Here is a 24,693-nt window from a genome sequence, read left to right on the forward strand (position 1 = left end):
TGAACCGCGGTCCCTGTGCTTTGTGAAGCTTGTTCTAAGTAGGTGCTTTAGACCACTGAGCCATCTCTCCAGCCCCAATAAATAAATATTTTTAAAAAATAAAAAGAACTAAAGGAATTAAAACAATAGTTATTCAGGTAAATGGGACTATACACTACCACAAACACTATTCTAGGCAGCACTCAATTCTGATGCAGAGTAAGTCAAGACTAAGTAAGGAAGCCAATACTCAACTGAGGAATAAATAAAAAAGATGTGGCATTTTTATATAATGGAGTATTATTCAGCTATAAAATGATACAAGGCTTTTACAGATAAATGGATACAACTAGAGACCACACTCACAAGCAAAATAAATCACGTCTGCATGTGTAAACATCATATTGTCTCCCTAGTGTAAGAAACGGAAAGAGTGAATAAGATTCAAAAGGTACGATATTGTGAAAGACAAAGAAACTGTTCAAAAGGAAGGAACAACTGGGATGAGGGAAGGAAAAAAACAAGAGAAAAATATATGTATATATACAAGATAGCTTGGATACTTATACTGCTGACTTCTACCAATCTATTCTTTTTTTGGTGGAACTGGGGATTGAACTCTGGCCCCTGTGCTTGCCAAGCAAGCGCTTATTCCACTGAGCCATCTCCCCAAACCCTCTACCAATCTATTCTAAGGAACAGCTGATACTTAATTTTTTTTGGCCAATTTTATATGCTTATATCTGATAATCTGAAGAGCTTGAAAACAACAAGCTGCAATGAGCCCTGGACAGCTACAGGGCCCTGGTGATCCATGCCCACGACCCCACCACCACCATCCCAGGAGCCTCACTGAGCTGTGGCTGCAGCTCACTCCCCCTCACAGAAATCATGCTGAACTCAGGATAGCAGGAATTTTGGTGAGCCTGCCCACTCCCACACTGTCTTGGGAACCTTGCTGACCTCTGCCCCACTCCCTACCATGGTTGTTTAGCAGGAGTGAACACTGGGAGCTTCAAAAATGTCAAAATGGTCTGCTTAGATGAAGCGCAGTGGCCGGGACTCGATCCCCAGCCTCCTGTGCTGGCCCCGGCCTGGGGGCACACTGAGACAGCGATTGACACTGGGCATGATGGCGCAGACCTGTAATCCCACCACTTTGGAGGCTGAAAACAGGAGAATCACTATGAGTCTGATCTGTGTAGTGAGACCCTGTAGGCCCTGTACTAAAAAGTGTTAAAACAAAGGGGCAAAAAGGCAAGCTTAAGACCTCCAGCTCACCCAGAACAAGTCCAGGAGACAAGGACATAGAAGTAGGAAGTCAAACACCTAAAATTTCTGAAATGACTACAACTGAAGTAAAGAAACAACTCCATCAGGCTATAGAAATGACAGCAGATCAGAAATCATTTCAGTTAAAAAAAGAAATGACAACAATCATGAAATAATTGTTCAGTACATCTGAAGAAAACACAGATAAAAAACAAAAGAGAACAGAAAAATGATGGAAATATTGAATGAATACAGGAAAGAAACAACACAGGAAACAGATTCAAATAGATATATCCAGGATATTAAGAATTCCTTTGAAAGTTAACAAAACTACTTGAATGAAATGAATATAGATCCTGAGTTCAATCCCCGGCCAAAAAAAAAAAAAGAAAGAAATGAATATAGAATTTCAGACCTTGAAGACAGCACTGCAGCTAGTGAACATGAATGGAAAGATCTCCTAAAAATAACAAGGAACCAGGAAATAACAATTCCATGGCTGCAAGATGATGCAAAGAAAAACAATGTAAGACTGATAGGTGCCAATCAGACAGCTGGACTCAACACAAATGACATAAAAAACCTATTTGCAGGGCCAGCCAGATAGCCCAGCAGTCTAAGCACCTGCTTAGGCAACTGCAGGGACTGGGCACTATCTGCGCTGGCCCTGCCCCCAGGCATGCTGAGCCAGCCACTAAGACCAGGTGTGACAGTGCAAGCCTGTAACCCCACTGCTGGGATTACAGACTGAAAACAGGAGGATCAGTACAAGTGTGAGCTGCACAGTGAGACCTTATACCAAATACATAAAATTAAAAAAAAAAAAGGCAAAAAAAAAATGTAATCTGACACACAGTGAGGCATATGGAACTTTAATTAGCCATAATCAAAATAAATCTACACCTAGACACATAATAACCAAGACAGATATTTGGCAAAACAACAGAATAAAAGTCATTAAGAGGAAAAAAAACAAACAGATCACCTGTAATAGAAAGCCCATCAGGATCATGGCAGATTTCTCAACACAAACTATTGGTTTAAGAAGAGCTTAGAGTGAAGAATTTCAGTCCTGAAAGAAAACAACTCCCAATACACACTGATGTACCTTGAAAGCCTATCAACCAAATTTAAGGAGAGATAAGATAGAAATTCATGACCACCAAACCAACAAAGAGCACTGACAGATATTCTGAGACAGAAATGACCATAATTTCAAGAACAGAGGACTGGCCAAATAGCTCAGTGGATTAAAGCACCTGCAAGCAGGCGCAGGGGCCAGGGGTTCCATCCCCAGGGCCTGCGTGCCAGCCCACAGCCCTGGGGCATGTAAACAGGCAGATCACTACGAGTCCCATCTAGTAGTGAGACCCTAAACACCCTGTAGACCCTTCCTTCAAATTAAAAAAAATAATGAAAATAACAGAAAGAGGGCCAGCCAGATAGCCCAGCAGATTAATGCGCCCTGTGTAGGTTGAGTGCGGCAGCCTGTGCCGGCCCTGCCCCAGAGCCTGCCGAGACAACCATTAAGACTGCGCGTGGTGGAGCTGACCTGTAATCCCAGTGCTTGAGAGGCTGAAAACAGGAGAATCACTGAGTCCAATCTAGGTAGTGAGACCCTGTAGACCCTGCAGACACTGTCCTAAATAAAAAATAAAAAAAAATAAAAAAACAGAAAGGAATCACCAAGCCGAGTAATTAAAGAGATAGGAAAAGTAGGGAGCCCAGAACAAGAAAATAACATGAGAAAGATAAGCTAATATATAACAAGTTATATCCATCAATGTAAACGGCCTCCACTCACCAATCAAAAGAATCACACTGGTAGACTGAATCAATAAACAAAATCCAACAATATCCTGTGTACAAGAAACACATTTAACTTAAATTCATAGACTGTCAGTCAAAGGATGAGGATGGGAAACAATACTCCATGGGATAGGAACTCAGAAGCAGGGGTAGCTATCCTGGGTCTACCGGATCTCAGGGTCTACCGGATCTCATTACACAGATCAGACTTGTAGTGATCCTCCTGTTTTCATCCTCCTAAGTGCTGGGATTACAGGCCCACACCACCAGCACCACCATGCCCAGTCTCAATCACCGAGTCATCTCCCCAGCCCCCAATCCTGTATTTTTTTATTTTTTTGGTTGAGACAGGTCTTGCTATGAGTTTCAGACTGGCCTCCAACTCAGGGCAACGCTCTTGCCTCAGCCTTTGGACAGGGCATGCAACCATGCCCAGCTGACAGTCCTCGGTACATATTTGACAGGCTGCATTTATCATGTCTCTTTCGCTACATCCAACGGGTTTACCTGCATGCTTAATTTTCCTACATTTCCCTTTGCCAGAGTAGTGACTTCTTCCTTTTTCTCTTTCTGATACTGAGGATTGAACTCAGGGCCTCACAGACACTAGGCAAGAGTTCTATCACTGAATGACACCTCTAGCATTTGGTTTGTCTTAAAGCCACCACACGTACTTTGATCCCACGTGCATTCCCAACTGGCTGGGTGTGCATGCTGTCATGGCAGCCTCCTCACCAGGTTCCAGCCTCCATCACTTCTACGACAGAATACAGCCCTGTTGGTTATCATGGAGAGAGTGGGGGAAGGGCATGCCCAGGCAAACTACTGTCTCCTCCCTGCTGACCACACTGGCCCAGGCCCTGGCCACAACAGGTGACTGGAAAGGAACTAAAGCTTTAGCTTTAACATGGGCAGATTTATCTATCTATTGCCTTTGTCTTTTTATATTGAGAAAATTCATAAACATAAAATGTTTTTTAAAATTTTTGTATTTATGTGTGTGTGTGTGTGTGTGTGTGTGTGTGTGTGTGTTTGTGTCCAGCTCAGCCCACCAGGGGGCGGGGCTGACTGGCATGTGGTGCTGGGGGATTGAACCGCCGTTCCTGTGCTTTTGCTTCGCTTGTTCTAAGTAGGTGTTTCAGACCACTGAGCCATTTCACCAGCCCTGTGTTTTTTAAATATGTACAAGATACAGTAATTTTCAGGACCACTACTCAGTCCTATAACATTTTGTAATTTCAAACACTCAGGTACAATTAATCCCAGTTCTTCACAACATACCAGACCCTGGCAGCCACAAATCTTCATTCTACCTATTTGCCTCTTACGTATTTCATGTAGGTGAGTCAGGCACGTACATCTTTCACTTAAGCGATTCTCTAGGTTCATCAAATTTGCAAAACAATAGTACATTTTTCAATGGCTTTATATTTTAAGAATAGTACACTGTAGTGTGATAGTGTACACCTGCAGTCCCAGCTACAGGGTGCTGAGGCAGAAGCATCACTTGAGCCCACAAGTTAGAAATACTAGGAAACACAGCAATAACATCTTTAAAAAAATAAAATATATATGAATTATTCCTCTGCAGATAGATACATGAACACTTCATCCAGGCATTCATTGAAGGATGTCTGGGCCAGGGATATAACTCATTAGAATAAGCACTTGCCAAGCAACACATGCTATGATGATTTTATAGAAAAATTGGGTTGGCTACAAGTTTCATTGCTCAGAAGTTTGAATTCTTTAAAAAAAAAAAAAAAAAAAAAAAAACAGGTCTGAGTTCTCCCAAACTCACAACTGGCTGGAATGACTGCAGGAATCAGGCATGGATCTAGAGTGTTTCTTTTCTTCAAACTGGATCCTCTCTTAGAAGCTGCTTCTCCTGTGGCTTACAAGCATTGCATTCCTTTCCTTAAAGAAACAGAAAAACAGAACAAGCACCTTCACATTCAACAGTCTCCCATTGTGTCCAGTTATAGAGAAAGGGAAATTAAATGAAGCAGGAATAGAGACCGGGTGGGGGAGAATGAGAACTGGGACTCAGGGACCATGAAGTGGTATTCCACCATGTACCTCTCAGATACCTGTTAATCAGGCTGGATTACAATTTTGAAGCTTCACAGAATTTTTTTTTAAATCTACGTATTTGGTATAGGGTCTCACTGTGCAGCTTGGACTCATAGTGATCCTGTTTTCAGCCTCCCCAGCACTGGGACTACAGGAATGCACCATCACAGTGCACGATCAGCATGCCTGAGGGCAGGGCCAGCACGATATGAGGTACCAGGGATCAAACCCCAATCCCTGCGCTTCTAGGCTCTTAGTCTGCTGAGCTATCTCGCTGGCCCCATGCTTCAGTTTTTAATATTTTTAAAAAATTTTATGTGTGTGTGTGTGTGTCCAGCTCAGCCCACTGGGGGTGGGGCTGGCTGGCATGTGGTGCTGGGGGATTGAACCGCGATCCCTGTGCTTTGCTAAGCTTGTTCTAAGTAGGCGCTTTAGACCACTGAGCCATCTCACCAGCCACTCCCATGCTTCAGTTTTAACACGTACTTCCTATCACCACTAGAACTTGCGATTTTTGTTCTGCCCTATTAATAAAGCCTATGTGGTCCAGGCTGACTTTTTTTTTAACTTACTACTACATGGCCTAGGTTGGACTCAAAGCAACTTTCATGCCTCAACCTCGAGTGCTGGAATTACAAGTGTGCCCCACTATAAACTACAGTCTATGTGATTTTTTTCATCTCATTAGGAAAGGGAAGTAGAACAGGAGAAATTTTCAGCCAAAAAAGGAGATCTCAGCGTGCTGCTGACTACCAGTTTCCAAGAACCTCTGTAAAATGATCAATCCTGAACACATTCATAGCTCACATGTAGAAACCTTGCTAAACATGCATACGTGAAGACCTGGGTTGTTTACAGACAGGCACGCGCGTGTGCACACACAGCTTCAAACTTGAGGCTGTACGATTAAACAGGTGAACTACATTTGGGAAGACTTCAGTTTCAAGGAAAAAATAACTATCAAATTAAGTACTGAATATGGAGCTCAAGAGAGTAGTATTTCTTCATCTCTCATTTGTATGGTACCCCTACCAACCCCACAGGGAGAGCTGGTGGGTGACTTGCTCACTTCCCCTGGGGTTAGGACCAAGTGTTCCTTAGACTCCCTCCCCACACAACAGTGGCTATAAGGCCAGTACCCACTGGGAGGGGGGTGGCCAGTCTCACACAGTATTCCTGCTCTGAAAGAATGTACTCTGTCCCCTCAAAAAAGAATGTAAGTCAGGTAAAGGCCAAATTCTAAAACTTCAAAACTGTTCAACAATCCTCTACTGTATAATGCTGACATCTCCATTTTCTTTCTTTTTTTTTTTTTTTATTTTACTACATGTGTTCGACCAAGCCCCCAAGCTGAAGTGGAACCCTTGGGCCACTCATCCCATGGACTTGTACTCATTGACCGTTCACCCATGCATGTTTACTCGGATGAGGATGAAAGGACCACACAGACACATCATATCCATGGAAAAACCCTCTTGTTTATTTGATTAAACAAAAATAAAATAAGCTGCATAGGAACAATTTTAAAGTCCAAAGAGACACCAACTTTGTTTTAAGGCTGTAGTAGCTGATACAGCATCTCCTTGCTACTTTCTCCAGCCTTCTCTGTGGACCACAGCGATACATTCAGAAGCCTGTTAGCTAACATAGGAGTTTTTGAACACTTTTCCACTGGTTCTTCACCTGCTCACTGCCTGTCATGCCTGTGGCCTGACATTAACATTTAAGATTTAAAAGCAATAACCAAGAGGGGAAAAACATAACCCAAACAAACAAAACCCACCTTTGCCTAAAGGTGTGGGGAAAAAATCTATTTCCCCGCTCATCCACTGAAATGATGAGGCATGCACTATCAGTGCCCATGTCAAATGTGGCACGAGGCAGCCAGCACCCAGGTAGGCTTGCAGCATGGCTTCTGCAGCAAGGGAGGTATTCAGGGGGTGCGCACTGCTTATACTAATTTGCCTTGCACAAAGAATAAAAATAAGAGGTTTAACTTAATCATCCAACATGCCTTTCTGCTACTTTCTCCCAATTCTGTCATTTAAATTTCTTAAAAAAAAAAAAAAAAAAGACTCAACTGAGTCATGTATTCTATACTTAAAAATTAAAGCATTTTTATGACCAGGCATGAAAGCTAATGGACATTATTAAGCAAGATTCTTATAAAAAATACTAACAACCCTCCCACCCACCAACTATTCTTAACATGCTAGTTTAAAACATCCCTTTACCCGCCCACCCTCACCTGCATTGACAGTAAGGGAAAAGAAAAACAGAAACATCTTACCACCCTAAAAACAAGAAAATCCCGTAAGTGTGAAAAACCTTCCTCTGAAGAAGACAATTATACAGACTGCTAGAAACATAAAGAACTATTACAGAGCTGGTTGTGTAAGGAAAGTAAACAATTTGCTACACACGCCAACACTCAGCCAGTGTGCTCTGAGATAGCCTTAGGAAAAATACTACCTGAGCTCGAAAGTTAATACAATCATTAAAATGAGGTCTAAGACCATGCGGATACACAAAACTTTTAGAACCATTACTGGTTAAATGATGATGGAAAACATCCCACCAGGCTGGCTTGTTAACCCGTAAGATCAGTTTTAAAAATAGACATTGTTGAGGTATTTCTTCACCGTGACACTTATAAACCCAACTCACGATTTACTAAGAGTGGTCTTAGGATTCCCTCTTCCAGTCAAACCAAAATATTAACCATAGAAGAAGAGAGGTAGAGGGTCAATACAGTATATATCCTGATAATGTGCTTCTCAAATTTATCAAGTATTTAACAAGGACAGTGACAGAGACAGACAGAGAGACAGAGAAATAGAGACAGACAAGACAAACAGGACAGAGGCAGACACAAGACAGAAAAGAAAGCAACCCGTCAACATGTTACCTTTGGTAGAAAAAATTAAACACATAATGAAACACCAATACACTTCTCCAGTCACTGCTCAGTAGGGACAGCGAGTGCTGCAACACCATGGTGACAAGCATCCTCCTGCTGGGTCCAGAAGCTAGAGATACAATCACAAAGTCAAAAGAATTCTTATTCCCTTCAAATATCTGATGTTTACAACCCGGACATTAGAATCTCACCTAAAAGGGTCTATCTGTAGACATTCAAAAACATAAAACATTTTTCTCTTGAAGAGAGACCTAAAGGTCTTTTGTCAGTAAATCCTGCAATTTGGTCAGATTACCCAGTAGTCTTTTTAACACTGAACAACATGGAAGGCATGCGTCATTCTTTTGAAAAGCCAGGGGAGGTTATTTAGGAACTACTTGAATTTATGACTACATTTACCTCACATTTTTATAAAGGTCCAACATTTCTTCTTGGAGAAATAGTTCCAGATTTATGAAAATACTTGTTCTAAAGGTAGCTTCCCACTTCCCACTGGATTAACACTATTCTCTTTGAGACCCTTCGGATACTAACATGAGGTAGATGAAACTTTCACTGAAAGTGAGGTAGAAGTGGAACAAAGAGCAGTCAGTATAGTATGTCCTGTTCCCCAGGACACATGAGAGGTCCTGTATGCTGTGTCCTGTATCCCGAGGCCCACAGGAAGCCTGAGAAAGCTGCAGGGCCTGATGAGGCGCCTCCCCAGCCCTAGACAACTATCACGTGCAAGCACAGAGTTGGACTTTTATACAGCCCCAGACTGTTGGAAACTCAGTGAGAGATCTTCTTAATAAACACCATAAATATTTTTTGGCACCACTGAATTTTCTAAACAGAAAAAACAAGCCTAAAACTTTGGCATATCTTTTACTACCTACCAGAATACAGCAATCTTAGAATCTTCCAAATAAGAAGACAACACATAATACAAATAGTACTCTCCTGCTTCAAGCCTAAAAGACATCCCTCCTGAAATAAGCTTTGGCTTAACTAGAGTAAAAAACAGGCTGAGCTGGTTTCAAGCTATTCTCTTCCAACTTGGTAACAAAGTGCCTTGATTCTGGCAACTTCTTTGGCCCAAAAATTAATTTAGGTTCTGTTCATGGTACTCGTGTGTCTCCCTAAGTAAGTCAAACTTAAAAGGGCACTGACTAAGGACTTAGTGCACTTGAGGTACGGCCAAGGCCACTGGGCCCAGCCAACTGAGTGCGACCTGCCAGCCACAACAGAACACAGGTTCTGAGACAGGATTGTTTTTCGTGACCCAACTGACAGAAAATGACTACTTTTATTTACAGATTGCAGTTTTGAAATGCTAACCAGTGCCAACACCTATGGGGCTATTGAGATTTCCATTAAACATTAACATCAACATTGAAACCTATATATAGTCTATATACACAACAATGGGTACCTCCAAATGTAAGTTGACCTCACATCCTACCATCCCTACTCCTGCCACCTGAATTTGGGGACCATCATCTAATTAACACTTACTCCTTTGAGACATTTTATTCTCCCTCTCTGCATCGAAGACTTAATTGTTCAGCCCACTGAAGACTCTCCTCTTTGACCCAGCTCTTATCTACTCTGGCATCACCTTATTATGAGCAGGAGATAAGCATTAGAACACACACATTTTAGACAGCCTCACACTAGGGAGTACCAAATTTTGGCTTTTATTATCTTTCCTTGATTTGGAACAATCCACATTATACAAAACACACTCTCCAAAGTGCTTAGCACCAAGCCCTAAAGGGTCAGGAATCAATGTCCAGCAGCCACAAATGACCAACTGTTTTATAAACAAAAGTTTCCCAAATGTGACATTTTGCAGATGCCACTTTCAGTTTAGAAAGGTAAAGGGCCAGACCAACATGCATGGAAGAGCTAGGGACAGGAATGCGATGGCCCGCACACCCACCCCAGTAGAGGGCCTTGCTTTCTCTAAGACTACAAGCGGCTTGCTCTATTAAGATCTAACAAGTTCAGCCACGAAGCAGAAACCCAGGCCTTACAACCAAATCCACAATGAAATGTCAAGTATCTGCATCTAACTGCTATTCACCAACTAAATTTCTCACTCGGCACTCAATACCTCCCCCACATACAGGAAAGCTGGGAAGGAAACAGAGTGAAGATGAACATGGAAATAAAAAAGGATTAAAAGTTAAAAGCCAGTGATTAACTGAAATGACTTTCATAATTATCATTTTAGGTTTCTGAGAATATTTTTATCAAGATGCATTTCTTCAATAAAATAAATTTTCAGCATTAAAAGCCAGTTGGCTTTGGTGTTTAAGTGGTGATCTGGTAGAGAGTTGAGGGGAGGAGGGAAGACCATCTCCAAGCTGTTACAACAACAGTACAACAACAGAAACAGTAAAAATGTTTAGTGGTCTCTGGCAAAATTAAAGGTAAATGAAAAGGAATTAGGAGAAGACTCACTATAAAAATTCTAGAAGAAAAGGCCCAGGTACCAGCCAAGATTTCTTAATAACTCCCCCATTAAGAACCCAGCAGTGGGAAGAACAGTGGAAGGTCTTTCTACTTTGTGCATCTCTGATTGGTGAATTAACACCCCTCATTTGGGCAACTCAGAAACCTTAGAATTAAAGCAGTGAAACAGGGGCTCTCCAAGTGATAAGCTAAATATCTAAAAGAAGTGGGTAGGAAAAGTAGTTTGACTGAATTGTCACATTAATCCCCTTTTCTGGACTAAAGAAAGTAAATTGTTCCATTTGTGAATTTCTCTGTTGTTTAAAAACTCCCATTTTTGCCACAGAAATCTCTCCTAAACACACAGGAACAGCATCTGATGCACTATACTGACTGTTGCTAAGAGGTTGCCCTTACAGGCAATTAACGTCTGAGAACACCTGTTTCTCCTAAGGATAGCTACCTCAGAATTTATTTCAGTATCTGAAGGAATGAATGAAGGGATCCACTTGGGTTGTAAAAAGCAGGGACTTAGCTACACTTGCTTTCCAACTGAAAGGCAAACAATACCTAAAAGCATAAAGTTTTGTACCCAAATCCAGCTCACCAAAAAACCAATCCTGTAAAGTGACATACATGCCACCCCCATCCTGCAGTGAGTCTGGCTTACACATATTCATTCTTTGGTACCAAGTTACAGGTTTCAAAAAGGTACTATATCCTACATACCAGGTTGGGGTGATTTGGTTTACAAATCCTTTACATTCAAAGGCCTTGGGGGAAAAAATTAACCTCAGCCCTGAGGTCCTTCCTACAAGAAACAATCCTGTAAAAGTAACCTGGAAGAGGGTTTGAAAACGGGATGCGCCCATTAATTTGAGGTTCAAACATTGTATTTCCCTGAATTTCCAAAGCAGGAAAAAATTGTGCTTTTAAAATAAAAGTTTATTCCTCTGCCTATATTTCTTAGGAAAATAAACTCCTAGAATTACAGAACATTCACTCTGTGGTCAGGGGCCAGCCCCGCCCCTGTAGAACAATCCCTAGTTTGGGGGTGCCTTGCCTCCCTAGCGCCCTCACTTCCTCTCTCAGCACGGCAGTCCACGCCTGAAAACCTTCTGAAAATGAGGTTCATTCTCTTCTTCCTTCCACTTAACAATGCTTTATAACCAACAACAAAATACTCAACTTCTGTGAATACTTTTAATTAAGAATCCTGAGCTACATCTGTTTTTTTAGAAATCAAAATGCAAACAGAACAGGTTCCCTAGGATGTGGTGTGTCATTTTTAGCTTTATTACTTGGGTGCAAGATGGCTTTAAAGTACACACATACACACACACCTCCTACTTAAAAGACAAAGACAAGACACCCTAAAACATGAATGGTCTGCTTTTCTTGGCTAGCAAGCCACAGGAATACCTCCTAGGAATGAGAGATGCTGAAAATGGGAGACACACTGAGGTAATAAAAGAGAACAAAGGAAAACTCCTCTGTTGCAGCATAAAAAAAAAAAAAAAAAATCCAAAAAAAGATCAAACACACAACACAATCTAACCCCAACATAGCATTATTCTCAAGAAGACAAATACTCTACCATTATGAATTTTAAATCCTATTCTCCCCGCGTTTCTATAGCTTTGTTGTTTTCCGCCTGTTGTGTTTCCCTAGCTCCAGCTAGAGCACCCGCCCCAGCACACACACGAGTGCCCTCCCAGCCACAGAGATGCTAGGCTTGTGCATATCACGCCCCACACCAGGGAAGAGGGAATGAGAGCTCCCTGGGGGAGGGAAGACGGCCTGTTGGAGGAGGAAATGTGAAGATTTATGAGGTAGATAGAAATTATCACTTCACAGGCTCAATCCCTGCACAAAAGATAAGTACATTCATCTGTAAAAAAATAAAGATGAGGTAGGACTTAAGCAATGTTGTACTTTTCTTGTTCTCTTTAAAATTAAAACAAAAACAAATTTCCCTGAGACTGCTTCTTCTTTGAAATTCAAACAGAGAGAGACGCACACACGCACACCCCAAACACAGAAACCCAGTAGATGCAATTAGAAGATGAGGATTCGATTGTTGCCGAAGTCCACCACAACGATCATTCCATCGGGGGTGATAGCGATGCCTGAGGGGCGGTCCATCTGCCCAAAGCCACTGCCCTGAGCACCAAACTTGCACAGGAAGCTGCCGTTGGCCTCAAACATTTGTACCCGGTGGTTCCTGGAATCAGCCACGATGATGCGCCCTTCCTGATCCACTGCCACGCCTTGTGGGCGCAGGAACTGACCACTGCTGGTGCCCTCGGAGCCCAGAAAGCGTGCTGATTGGCAGTCGGGGTGAATGACCAGAAGGCGGTGGTTGTTGAAGTCGGTGACCACTAAGTGACCCTCGTGGTTGAAGGCCACACCCCTTGGGGAGTCAAAGTGCTTCCAGAGGGCCCCTTCGAAACCATACTTATTCAGGAAGACCCCGTCAGGTCCAAACAGCTGGATCCGGTGGTTCCGAGTGTCTGAGACCAGGATCTTGCCCTCAGAATTCACTGCCACATCCCAAGGGTAGTTGAACTGCCCATTTTTGGTTCCTTTCTCACCAAACTTGAGGAGGAATTGGCCCTCGAAGGTGAAGATCTGGATACGATGATTGTCCTTGTCAGCCACCACAATCCTGCGTGAGGTGTCACAGGCCACTCCAGCAGGTCGGTCGAACTGCCCAGGCCGGGAGCCCAGGGTGCCAAATTTGTGGTGGAAGGAGCCACAGGGCTTGAACACCTGGATGCGATTATTGCTGCGGTCGGCGACAACAATGTAGCCCTCCTTGTCTACACTCACACCCCAAGGGCGGCACAGCTTGCCGTCGCTGTCACCCTCACTGCCGAAGCACAGGCCTGGGAGCCCAATGCCCACATAGCTGCGGCCTGACTTGACCACCACCTTAAAGGGGCTGTTCTCAATATGCTGGTTGCACATGGTCACGGACACGAGATGCTCACCCTCAAGCTGGGGCCGGTAGCTCACCACATAAGTCCCATTCTGCTGATCACTCACCTCCGCCCCAAACAGGTTGCCATCAGGACCCAGGACCACAGCTGACATTAGGTCACCTCCTGAGAGGCGGGGCTCACCATCATGGTCATAGCCAATAACAGTGAATGAGGCCACCTTACCCTGGAGGGCCCGCTTGAGGCCATCACCTGTGGCCTTAGTGAGAGGTGCAAAGGCCCCGCTGCTAACAAAGCCAAAGGACTTGATGGCAAGGTACAGACCCTGATCAGGAGGCGTGAACATAACCCGATCATCTTCCTGGGGCTGCAGGAGGCTCCGCACGGTCTTCAGCTCCTGCACCTGGGCCAGCATCCGGTCTCGGGCAAGCAAAACATCCAGTGCCCTTCCCTCCTCCAGGACTTGCTGAACAGCACTGATGGTGCTTTCCAGCTTGTTGAGGTTTTGCCGTAGTTTCTCTACCTGCAGATACAGGGACTTGGCTTTCACCTGGCGGATCTTCTCTACCTAGAAGAAAAAGAGATACAACAAAGCCTTAGAAGCATTGTGAGATAATCCATAGGAGACAACAACTGCGGCCTGTACTATTAAAAACAGCAGAATTTTTAAAACATTCCAAAAAGACAGGCATTATGTAGCAATGAGGAGGCCCAGGCTGTGAGAACACAAGCCAAAGCCAACCAGGCCTACCATAAAGTTTAAGGCCAGACTGTACTACAGAACAAAACCTTATGTGAAAAAGGATGAGATCTTCCAGGTTACAGGAGATGACATAACAAAAAGTTAAGTCTAAATGCAATAAATAACCTGGGAATACAGTGTATACATGGGTCTGGCAACAGTTATTAAGAACACTGTTGGAAGAGGCTGAGGGCATAACAGTATAAAAGCACATGCCCAGCAGCATTTATCAATACAGAGAACTGAGAAAGAATTTTCAAACACTGTTGAGACTGCTGAAGCTTAACTATGAACTGATATTGTATAATGTCTGTTACTGGTACTGTATGAGATAATAGGGACGAGAAAGATGGCTCAGTAGAATAAGCGCTCCCCTGGCAAGTGTAAGGGTCTGAGTTCAATCCCCAGTTCTGCCAAAAAAAAAAACAACCAACAACTATTTAAAATTCTTCTCATTGCTATTTGTTTCTCAATAAAATTATGGGGGGGGGGGGGAGAGAAGAGCAATAATAGTATATTAAGAGTAACTACTTGATTTTGACTACCTCATCATGACCATGAAAGACAGTGCACTTATTTATAGGAAATGAATATTGGTATCTTTAGGGGTAAAGAGGCTATGTCTCCAAAATTCCAATTTATTATCAAACCACATTAAGTACTTAGGCCTCAGTATCTGCAAGAACCATATCCATAAACTCACCAGCAGAGCAAAAATACTTCAGGGAAAAACCTATGCCTGTGCTAAACATGTTCAGACTCCCCCAACCCCCCAAGTCTAGAGGGCTGAGGCAGGAGAAGCACAAATCTACACCCAGCCTGGGCACTTGGCAATACTGTGAATCAAAATTAGAATCACTGGTCATGGATACACCTTCAGTGCTGAGACCCTAGGTTCAATTTCCAAAACCTCCAAAAAGAAAAGGTTCTACTTGGTATTACAAGTAAGCTAGAGATTATTTAAAGTACACGGGAAGATAAGCAGAGGCTATATGCAACTGTAACAGGTACTTTATATGAAGCATCCTTGGGGAGAGACCTTATAATAAATCCCACAAATACTGAGGGAGAACTGTATCAATAATAAGAGCGACAGGGCCAGCAAGATAGCTCAGGAGACTAAGCACCTGCTTAGGCAAGCGTAGGGACGATACCCCACACCACATGCTGCACCAGCCCCGCCCCTGGCGCACTGAGCCAGCCACCAAGGCTGCCTGTAGTGGTGCATGCCTGTAATCCCAGCGCTGAGGAGGATGAAAACAGGAGAATCACTGTGAGTCCAAGCTGCATAGTGAGATCCTGTACTGACAAAGAAGATGAAGACGACGACAATGACGATGAAGGCAAAGAAGACGAAGAAGAGGAAGGAGGAGGAGGATAAAGCAAATAGGGTAAAATAATAAGTGAATCTAGGTAAAGGATATAAAGAATCATTACTGCAATTATTCATAACTTAGAAATTAAACGGGGGGAAAAAAGAAATTAAACAGAAAACAGAAAGCAGCAAGAAAAATGAAAACCCCAGAAAAGTCATCTAACAAATGTTTACAAAGAGCCTACTTTGTGCCAGGCTCTTGAAGTGCAGTGACCAACTGAAAATAGTTTGTCCTCACATTTTACAAGTTATTAGACAAATAAAGAACTGAAGATATCACTGGGTACCAAAGAGCACAAACATAATGAGAGACATCAGCAAGGGAGGCCTGACTTTTAGACTGAAGGTGGTAGAACATCCTTCACAAGTTCAAATCTAAGGCACAGGGATTTGTTGGGCATTTCAAGAGAGCAGTTCCGTTTTGTTTTTGTGGTCCTGGAAGTGTAAGCCAGAGCCTACCACATGCAAACTAAGTACGGCATGACCGGCATTGCATGCTAGTGATTCTAATTTTCTATAGTCTGAGACAAGGAGGGCCAGGCAGATAGCTCAGCAGATTAACACGCCTGCTTAGGCAGACGCAGGGACAGGGGTTCGATCCCCGGCCTGCAGTGCAGGCCCTGTCCCTGGTGTGAGCTGAGACTGCAAATGAGACTGGGTGGTGGTCGTGCACGCCTATAATCCCAATGCTTGCGAGGCTAAAAACAGGAGGATCACTATAAGTCCAATCTGTGTAGTGTGCTGTCATGTAGACCCTGTATTAAATATATATATATATATATATATATATATATATATATATATACACACACACACACACACACACACATTTGGGGGGGGCGCAGAACTGGGGATTGAACTCCAGCCCTTGCGCTTGCCAGGGAAGTGCTTCTTCCACTGAGCCATCTTCCTGGCCTGTGAGTAGATTTTTGTTGTCAAACTGGCTTTATAGAGAATGTGTAGGAAAAGAACAAAAAGAATGGAGGACATGGAAACTAGGCTGTGTAGGTAAAGAAGAGAGTAGCAGAAAGGATACTGGAGGTAGAACCAACAGGAGGGAAAGATGGTGTCCATGACGACACCGAACAGTGGGGAGATGGGATTTTTTTTTTTTTTTTGGAGGGGTCTTTTTGAGACAAGGTCTCACTATAGTTCTTCTGGCTGGCTTTTAGCTCACTCTGTAGCCCATGCTGGTCTCCAACCTGAAACGATCCTCCTACCTCAGTCTCCAGAGTGCTGGGATTAGATGTGTGCTGCCACGTCCAGCCTGAGATCTCGAGTCCTCTTTTCTCCTTGCCTTTCCCATATACACATGCATATTCACAATGAAAGATTTTACATGAAGGATGTGATGGAACTTGGTGGGAGAAATAATTCAAGATCACAAAAATCTGGGGCTGGTGAGATGGCTCAGTGGTCTAAAGCACCTACTTAGAACAAGCTTGGCAGAGCACAGGGACCACGGTTCAATCCCCCAGCACCACATGCCAGCCAGCCCCACCCCTTGGTGGGCTGAGCTGGCCACACACACACACACACACACACACACACTAAAAAAATAAAAAAATAAATAAATATTAAAAAAACCAAAAAACAAAAATCTCCCACAGCTTCTCTTGTCCTCTGTCATTTTAGTTTTCACATGGTACTAGGGACCAGACCCAGGGGCCGCACATGTGCTGGGCAAGCACTATACCACTAAGCTTCAACCCCAGCATTAACTTGTTTTAAAGACAAGTTTTAGGGGCTGAGAGGTGTAGCTCAGCAGCACAGCACCTGCCTGGCAAGGGGGAGGTCCAGAGTTTGATTCCTGATATAATAATAACAAAAAGCTTTGGAATCTGAAAGTACCTGTACCCCTAATGTGATCTACATCTAAAATTCATAATGAATGACCTAACAGATTCTTGCCTATACAAATAATTTCATGTTTCTGACATAAACGTACTTTGTTCTCCCACAGCCCAAAAAAAGGGGTGGTGGATGGGGGTTTCCTGATCAATAAAATAGAACGATTTTTTCCATTCTTAAAAAATGTAAATACTTCCAAGTCCCCTAATTCTAAAATAATTCCCTTTGTGGAGATAACGAGGCTACCAACTAAGTGTGCTGTCTGCGGAGGACCCCAAGTACTGCGTGCTCTGCTGATCTAAAAGCCATGGAGTCTATGTTGGAATAAGGGCCCACTGTTCTGAGGCTGGATTTCAATCTGAATTTCCCTTGAGGGGCGCTGACGAGATTTTTTGACCCATTCATCCTTTTCATTTGTTTGCTATAGAACCAAGATGTGTGTGCAGAGAGGCCCATAAAGGTTCGATGAAAGAGAAGTTTTGTCCTCTGGTCTAACTTACCTTTGGTTCTGAACCATGAAGTTTATATAAAGTAGGGGACTAAAAATTAACAAAGCATAGGAAGAAAAAAGTATGACCTGATATGCAAAGCCAAGTTGTCTACTGAATTAAGGTTTAAGCATATATTATACATGTACCTATAGGATTCAATCTAGAGATTTAAGAAAATGAAATTAACAAAGAACTATCCAGACAGACATAAGCAGAAATGATTTTCTGACAAAGAAAATTTGTCATTAGTCAGAGGTTATGAGTAAGAACCCCCCCCCAAAAAAAAAGTAAGAACCCAAAGCAAAAAGGAAAGAAAATCAACAGGGATATGGATGTCTAGGATAAACTAGCTTATTTTAGTAGTCTCTCTTGACACTGAGTTTTTAGGAAAGCAGAAATTGTTTCTCATATTCACAAGAGCTTGGCTTTTTATCCGAACTTGTCTACTGCAGACCTAATTTCCATTTTTCCTGAAGAGAACCGCCTTAGCCTGAGACAGACAGTGGGTCAGCCTCACAGGAGGAGTGCAGCTAAGGTGAGAGCCACAGAAACCCCCACACACAAAGGCCTTTTTCATCAGGAAATGCAGAAGAGCGAGTTTGTGGCAGAGTTCACTACAAAGCTCTCAGGTTGCAAGAAGCAGGCCCCTCTAGTTATAATTAACATTCGTGGGTGGCACGAGACTGGCAGGCCCATGGGGACATCTGAGTGTCTGAAAACGCTGTCATGCCACAAAGGCACTCAAAGCATATGCTGAGAACACACCTCACACCAACACATGCATACACTCTCTCATGCCCACTCTTTGTTGAAAGGCAAATAAACCATATCCCTTAATATGGAGCCTGTAATAGATCAGAAGAGACAGAAAGAAAGGAGTTTTGCAGGTAACTGAACGGAAGGAAAATGCAATGCAAAGTGCAATGTGACTTTTCAGAGCATATGGGGTACAGTGGCTGGTGAAGGTCATCTTCAGGTACTGAGATATCAATCCACTATTATATAATACTGAGAGGAAAACAAATGCACAAATGCAGAAGGACAATCTTTAAAATCACCTACACAGTCTTCTGCGTTCAGACAATGTAATTACAGTGAAGGCATTGTTCTGGAAGAGTGGCCTACGAGGAGACATTAATCTCCTCCTTCCTGAGGGGAATATAAAATCAAAAAAGGAGAAGTTGAAATGCCGACTTTTGCGGGGTGAGTGGTCTTCCCAGCTGATGTTATCTAAACAGCACACCAGTGTGCTCAATACTCCTTCCTGCTCCAACAGGAAGAAAGGGCACATACACAGTGCCCCGAGCTGGTTTTCCACAAGTAGTCAGGAAGTGCAACCAGCCAGGACCCAAAAATAAGGATGTTTCCTACCAGTGTGCCTTTCCTAACAACAGCTTTAATTGTTTTCCCTTGTCTCTGCTGCCTTTTGAGTAGGCACAATGTGAAGCTGGAGGCGCCTCAGTCTTGCATGCCCAACCACTTCTGAACAGGCTTCTTGTCTTACTGCACAGAGAATAACCACAAACTTCCACAGACCCTGCATCTTTCTGGAAAATTTCCTATCACTCTGAACTTAGAACTTGGGCCGGCCAGATAGCTCAGGGGACTAAAGTGCCTGCTTAGGCAGAGCGCAGTGGCCGGGATTTAATCCTCCATGTGCTGTGCCGCCACTGACCCCACCCCCGGGGCTCCCTGAGACAGAGGCCATTGGACTGGGCATGGTGGCGCATGTCTGTAATCCCAGCTCTTGGGAGGCTGAAAACAGGAGAATCACTAGGCGTCTGATCTGTGTAGTGAGACCCTGCAGGCCCTGTACTAAATACATTTAAATAAAAATTTAAAAAAAACAAAAAACAAAAAACTTGGGTCTAGGGTCTGAAACTAGGATCCCAAGAGAGTTCAGCTGCATTGCACAGAAAACGACCTGGACAGCTGGTGTACACGTGCCCCGTTACCTTCCACAGCAGCTCGCACTCACGCTCCTCCAGGGCTTTCTTATGCCTTGCTGTGACGGCTTTCACCTCCGACTGTACCACCTTGGCCTTCATCTCTACCTGTTCTGCCACCGTCTGGGCCTGCTCAATGCTCAGCTGGGGGTGGAGTGGGGAGAAGAGAAAAAAAAATCAAAACTCAAACTTTAAGGCATTAGAAAGACATTCATTTGTTGTGCACTTAAATTAGCTTCTATGAGACCTGCAAATAGGTCACCCCCAGACCACCTGATCCACTTCCTTCGAAAGAAAGCAAGCACTTAGGGAGAGACTGGCACCTGTTTGACATGTAACTGAAGGAGCTGCTGGCAAGGGCTAGGTTTCTTTGTATGAGAAATAGCACCTACACAGTGAATGTCAGACTATTAAGAGCTACTCTGACACAGTGAAACCAGTGTAGCTGGGTGACTGCCGAAAACTACAAAGAGGATCGGATGTAAAATATGCAACTCTAGGCAAACAACTGTCCAGACTTTCTGGCTTTATTCCCTGCCTCAGAAAAATCCAGGTACAGGGTAGAGCTACTCTGTCATGTTCTTGCTGAGTCCTCAGTAACTGAGCTTAGGCCAGCCCGAATGAACACCAAGTACACACCAGGAATATCACCTGATCTACCCCGACGACCCATCCCTTGTGGCCAACAGCAATGTACATAGCACCACACTCACGCCCCGTACCAACAGCTCTAGTAAATCAGTCAGTTTAATCAGCCATATTATTGTTCATGAAAAATTAATCCATACAGAAGGCCAGTGTTTTCATTAATATTACATGACATGTCTTGAAAAGCCACAAAGATTTCTTGGAGACACTGAGGCATTTAATCTGGGATTCTAGTCTGAATGCCGATGGAACAACAGGTTTTAGAGCAAGTGATTCAGCTGGAAGCACCCAGGAAATGCAGGGTGTTTGGATGTAACCTGACCTGCAAGGAGGAAGTGGTGATGGTGACCAGCCATCCAGGCTGCCCTGGAACAACTAGGCATGCTCTGGGATGTGGGTGGACCTACTGGACACACCCTCCACAACAGATAGCTAAGGTGCAAATAACTGAGGCTCCTCTTAAGTTTAGGGCCGTGGATGTGTCCCTAGTCCTCCATGTGAGGGAAAATACAAGGCACAGCAGGGGAAGAACCACAGTGCCTGGAAGAGTCAGACATTTTTTGAACTCAGGAATGTCTGCTGCTTCTGCTCAACACACTTAACTGTCATCTAAATGGTGTGACAAAACACACAACAATGATAGGCAACTATTATCACTAATTCCAAAATACTTCTATGACCCCAAAAGGAGAATCCATGACCATTAAATAGGCACCATCCAGCTCCCCTATCTCTTGTGGCAACCATTAATTAATTCACCACAATTAAAGATATCTGTAAGAGATAGCTCAGTGGATTAAAGTGCCTGCTTAGGAAGGCAGGGATCAGGGACAGGCCCCACGGTACACTGAGACAGCTATTGAGACTGGGCACGGTGGTGCATGCCTATAATACCAGCACTTGGGAGGCTGAAAATAGGAGGACCACTATGAGTCCAATCTTTGTAGTGAGACCCTGTACGAGAGACAGACAAAACAGACAGACAGAGAATATCTGTTATGTTTCGTGTAAGCAGAGTCACATTTGACCTGGCTCATTTAATGAGTACTCCTCCATTCCAATAGTTCTGACTTGTTCTGTGTTTTACAACTGGAGTCCTACTTATGGTCTCTAATCCTCTGGGTCTGGATGACCAACTCAGTATCTGACCAAGTCTATGAGTGTAACATTCCTTAACACTCAATAAAAAGCAGATAGCAAACTGCTTTTGCAATTTTCTGTTCTTTCCCAACCTATTTTTTCAGAAAGAAAAAAAGGAAGGAAGGAAGGAAGGAAGGAAGGAAGGAAGGAAGGAAGGAAGGAAGGCAGGCAGGCAGGCAGGCAGGCAGGCAATAACCTAGTAGAATGGTATTCCCACTGGGCAAGTACTGCTGAAAGACAGCAATGACCACTCACACCCTCTGTATAGGGACAGACTGGTGACCCTATTTACCCCTACCCCTACTGTCTCTTATGCCCTTTATATTTCCAGGCAGGTCCCTGAAGGCTCTGGTGTTCATAGCAAGAACTATGCAAGACTGTTTCTTTCAGTTTTCAGACAGATACAAGGGATTCAAAATCGTAATTGTCAATCTGAGTAACCACCAAGCATACAAGGAGGCTCCATCATTCATTCATCTGGCTAAGAGTCATAAAGCACTACCTGTAGAAGCATCTGGGTCTTCAGAAAACACACTAACACATGCAGACCAGGGATTGTTGGACTATCTCCCAATTTCTAAGGCCCTGCTTTAGGAAATACCATGAAATGAGTGAGGAACATAGGTTAAGGGAAACTGACAGTGGGCAAAAAGAACAGAGTACATTTTTAAAAAGTATATGTCTTAGGTAGAATGGATCAGCCAAAGAGTGTGTGCTCAGGACAGTATTATACTACTCTTTAAAACATTAACTAGGGGCCAGGGAGATGGCTCAGTGGAATAAGCGCTTCCCTGGCTGGCAAGTGCAAGGGCCTGAGTTCAATCCCTGTTTCTGTTTAAAAAACAAAAAAACAAAACAAAAGCATTAACTGATCCAGTCAGATATATGAAGGTGGGGCCTCAGCTGGAAATTGAACGGGGCATGCCTGCCAACTATTGTGGGGAGGCCACTTAGTATCAAAGAGTCACAGGCCAGACTTGGGTTAAGAGAAAGAACGCAGATACTAATTAGTGACATCTGCTACAACAGTGGTGGCTTGTCAATCGGTAACCCGGTCTTTACCGGGTTACAAGGTAATAGAGAACACAGATTATTATCCACATACTCAGACTGGATACTGGATTAATAAATTGGTAACAGGACTGGTGAGATGGCTCAGTGGTCTAAAGCACCTACTTAGAACAAGCTTAGCAAAGCACAGGGACCACGGTTCAATCCCCAGCACCACATGCCAGCCAGCCCCGCCCCTGGTGGGCTGAGCTGGACACACACACACACACACACACACACACACACACACAATTTTAAAAATAAATTAAAAAAAATAAATAAACATAAATTGATAACAATGAATAATATCTTAAATTTAATGACAGAATCAAAGCTTTCTTGCATAAAGCATCTACTCTTGGTGTCATGTACCAGTGTCTCCAGGGAATTAGTGCACCTTATAAAGTCTTGTAATTATATACTTAACTTACATGTTACACCTTCAATAAAAGAGACAGTGGAAAAGCAATGGAATGGTTTTGAAAAGCAATAAAAACAAAGTGAGGCATGGTGACATGTGGCTGTACTACTAGTTACTCCAGAGACTGAGGAAGAAGGAACGGAAACTTTAATGCCAACCTGTCTCAAAATAAAAAATGGAAAGGGCTGGGAATATAGGTCAGTGATAGAGCATTCAAGGGTTGGAGCTGCAATACTCCCACTAAAAAGAAAAAAAGTCAGTAAAAATGAGCAGTTACTTCTTAAATGCCCTAAAAAACTGACAGATGCAATGCAGATGTCTTCCCTGATTTCTTCAGAGAAGTCCCTCAGCCCAGTGAAATTCTCCTCAGAGAGCAAGCTAGAATGAATTGAAGACCTACATCTGGGTCTCTTTCCACAACTAAATCCCATGACAAGGTGTGAGTACCTCAGTAGATTCTTGATTCATAGTCAACTGTATACTGACACATGTAATTTAATACCCACTTTTAACAAAAGCTATCCAATATAAACTGAGCCTTAAATAACACCATGCACATCCAAAAATGATTTATCTAAAGCTTTGGACAAGCATACAAACTAATCTCTCAGACCTTAAGACAGGATAACGGTCTGATGAAACAGAACATCACTGCTGAGGTTGGTAATGCACCAGCCTCATGAAGAATGGGGCTATTAAATTGTTACAGGACAGTCACATGAACGATCAAACCTCCTGCTTCCAACACAATAAAAGAAATACAAACAGTGGTGTCATTAGCAATCTAAAAGGGCAGAGCCTTGTGGTGCACACCTGTAATCCTAGCACTTGGGAGGCTGAGGCAGGAGGACTGCCACAGGTTCGAAGCCACCCTGAACTGCACAGCAAGACCCTGTCTCAAAATATCAAAAACAAAAGTCCCCAAAAGGGCCCAAAATCAAGACAAAAACTTCTCCACCTTAACAGAATACTTATTACCTCTAAATATAGAGGGCTGAGGAGTAGCTGAGGTACAGGTGCTTTGCATGGCATGTGTAGCAGGCCCTGGGTTCGACTTTATAGGCTGGCAAATGGAAATCAAAGCTTACAACCTTAAGTAATACTAAGAAATAATAAACAATAGAATGTCACTGACATTCATTTTAAGGGTGGTATAAAGTTTGTAAGGGCTTAAGTTGAACAGCAGATTTGGCCTTTTTTAATTTAACTTTTCAGAGATGTTCTGGCTCATTCATTTAATTTTCAGGGAACTACTAAGCTTAGCAGTTCTTAAGGGGCCAGTTCCTCTAACTCCAAGACTATGCCACGAGAGGGAACCCTGGAAGCCAGATTAGACTGTCACCTGCCTTTTCCTGGGATTTATGGTCCATGGGACAACACCAGCCAGCCTACCCACCTACGGAAAGAAGGGACCAGCCATGAGGACAGCTTGCTGGTCAGTCAGGAGAGAGCTCCATCTGCGTGCTCCACAGATGGAAGCCAGGTGAGGTAACTACAGCAGTGCCGCCTGCCACGCAGGGAGAACAGCCTAAGAGAAAATGTCCCTCAATACCTAAAGCCCAATCCATGGCTACTCTACTTGGTGGCCTGACACT

At 43.4% G+C, this 24,693-nt stretch overlaps 1 protein-coding gene across 2 annotated transcripts in view; it reads right to left on the reverse strand.

The window, feature by feature from the left end:
• Positions 1-12,550: 12,550 nt before the first annotated feature.
• Trim71 (tripartite motif containing 71) overlaps positions 12,551-24,693 on the reverse strand; it is a 69,734-nt gene continuing 57,591 nt past the window's right edge. For both annotated transcript variants that reach the window (XM_023719720.1, XM_004635281.1), the window contains exons 4-5: positions 19,849-19,983; positions 12,551-14,002 (exon numbers count right to left, since the gene is read on the reverse strand). In XM_023719720.1, the coding sequence (XP_023575488.1) occupies positions 12,551-14,002; positions 19,849-19,983 (1,587 nt within the window). The remainder of the gene's footprint in view (positions 14,003-19,848; positions 19,984-24,693) is intronic.

The sequence above is a fragment of the Octodon degus genome, unplaced genomic scaffold, assembly GCF_000260255.1.
Source record: "Octodon degus isolate 3935 unplaced genomic scaffold, OctDeg1.0 scaffold00071, whole genome shotgun sequence".
NCBI classification, from domain to species: domain Eukaryota; kingdom Metazoa; phylum Chordata; class Mammalia; order Rodentia; family Octodontidae; genus Octodon; species Octodon degus.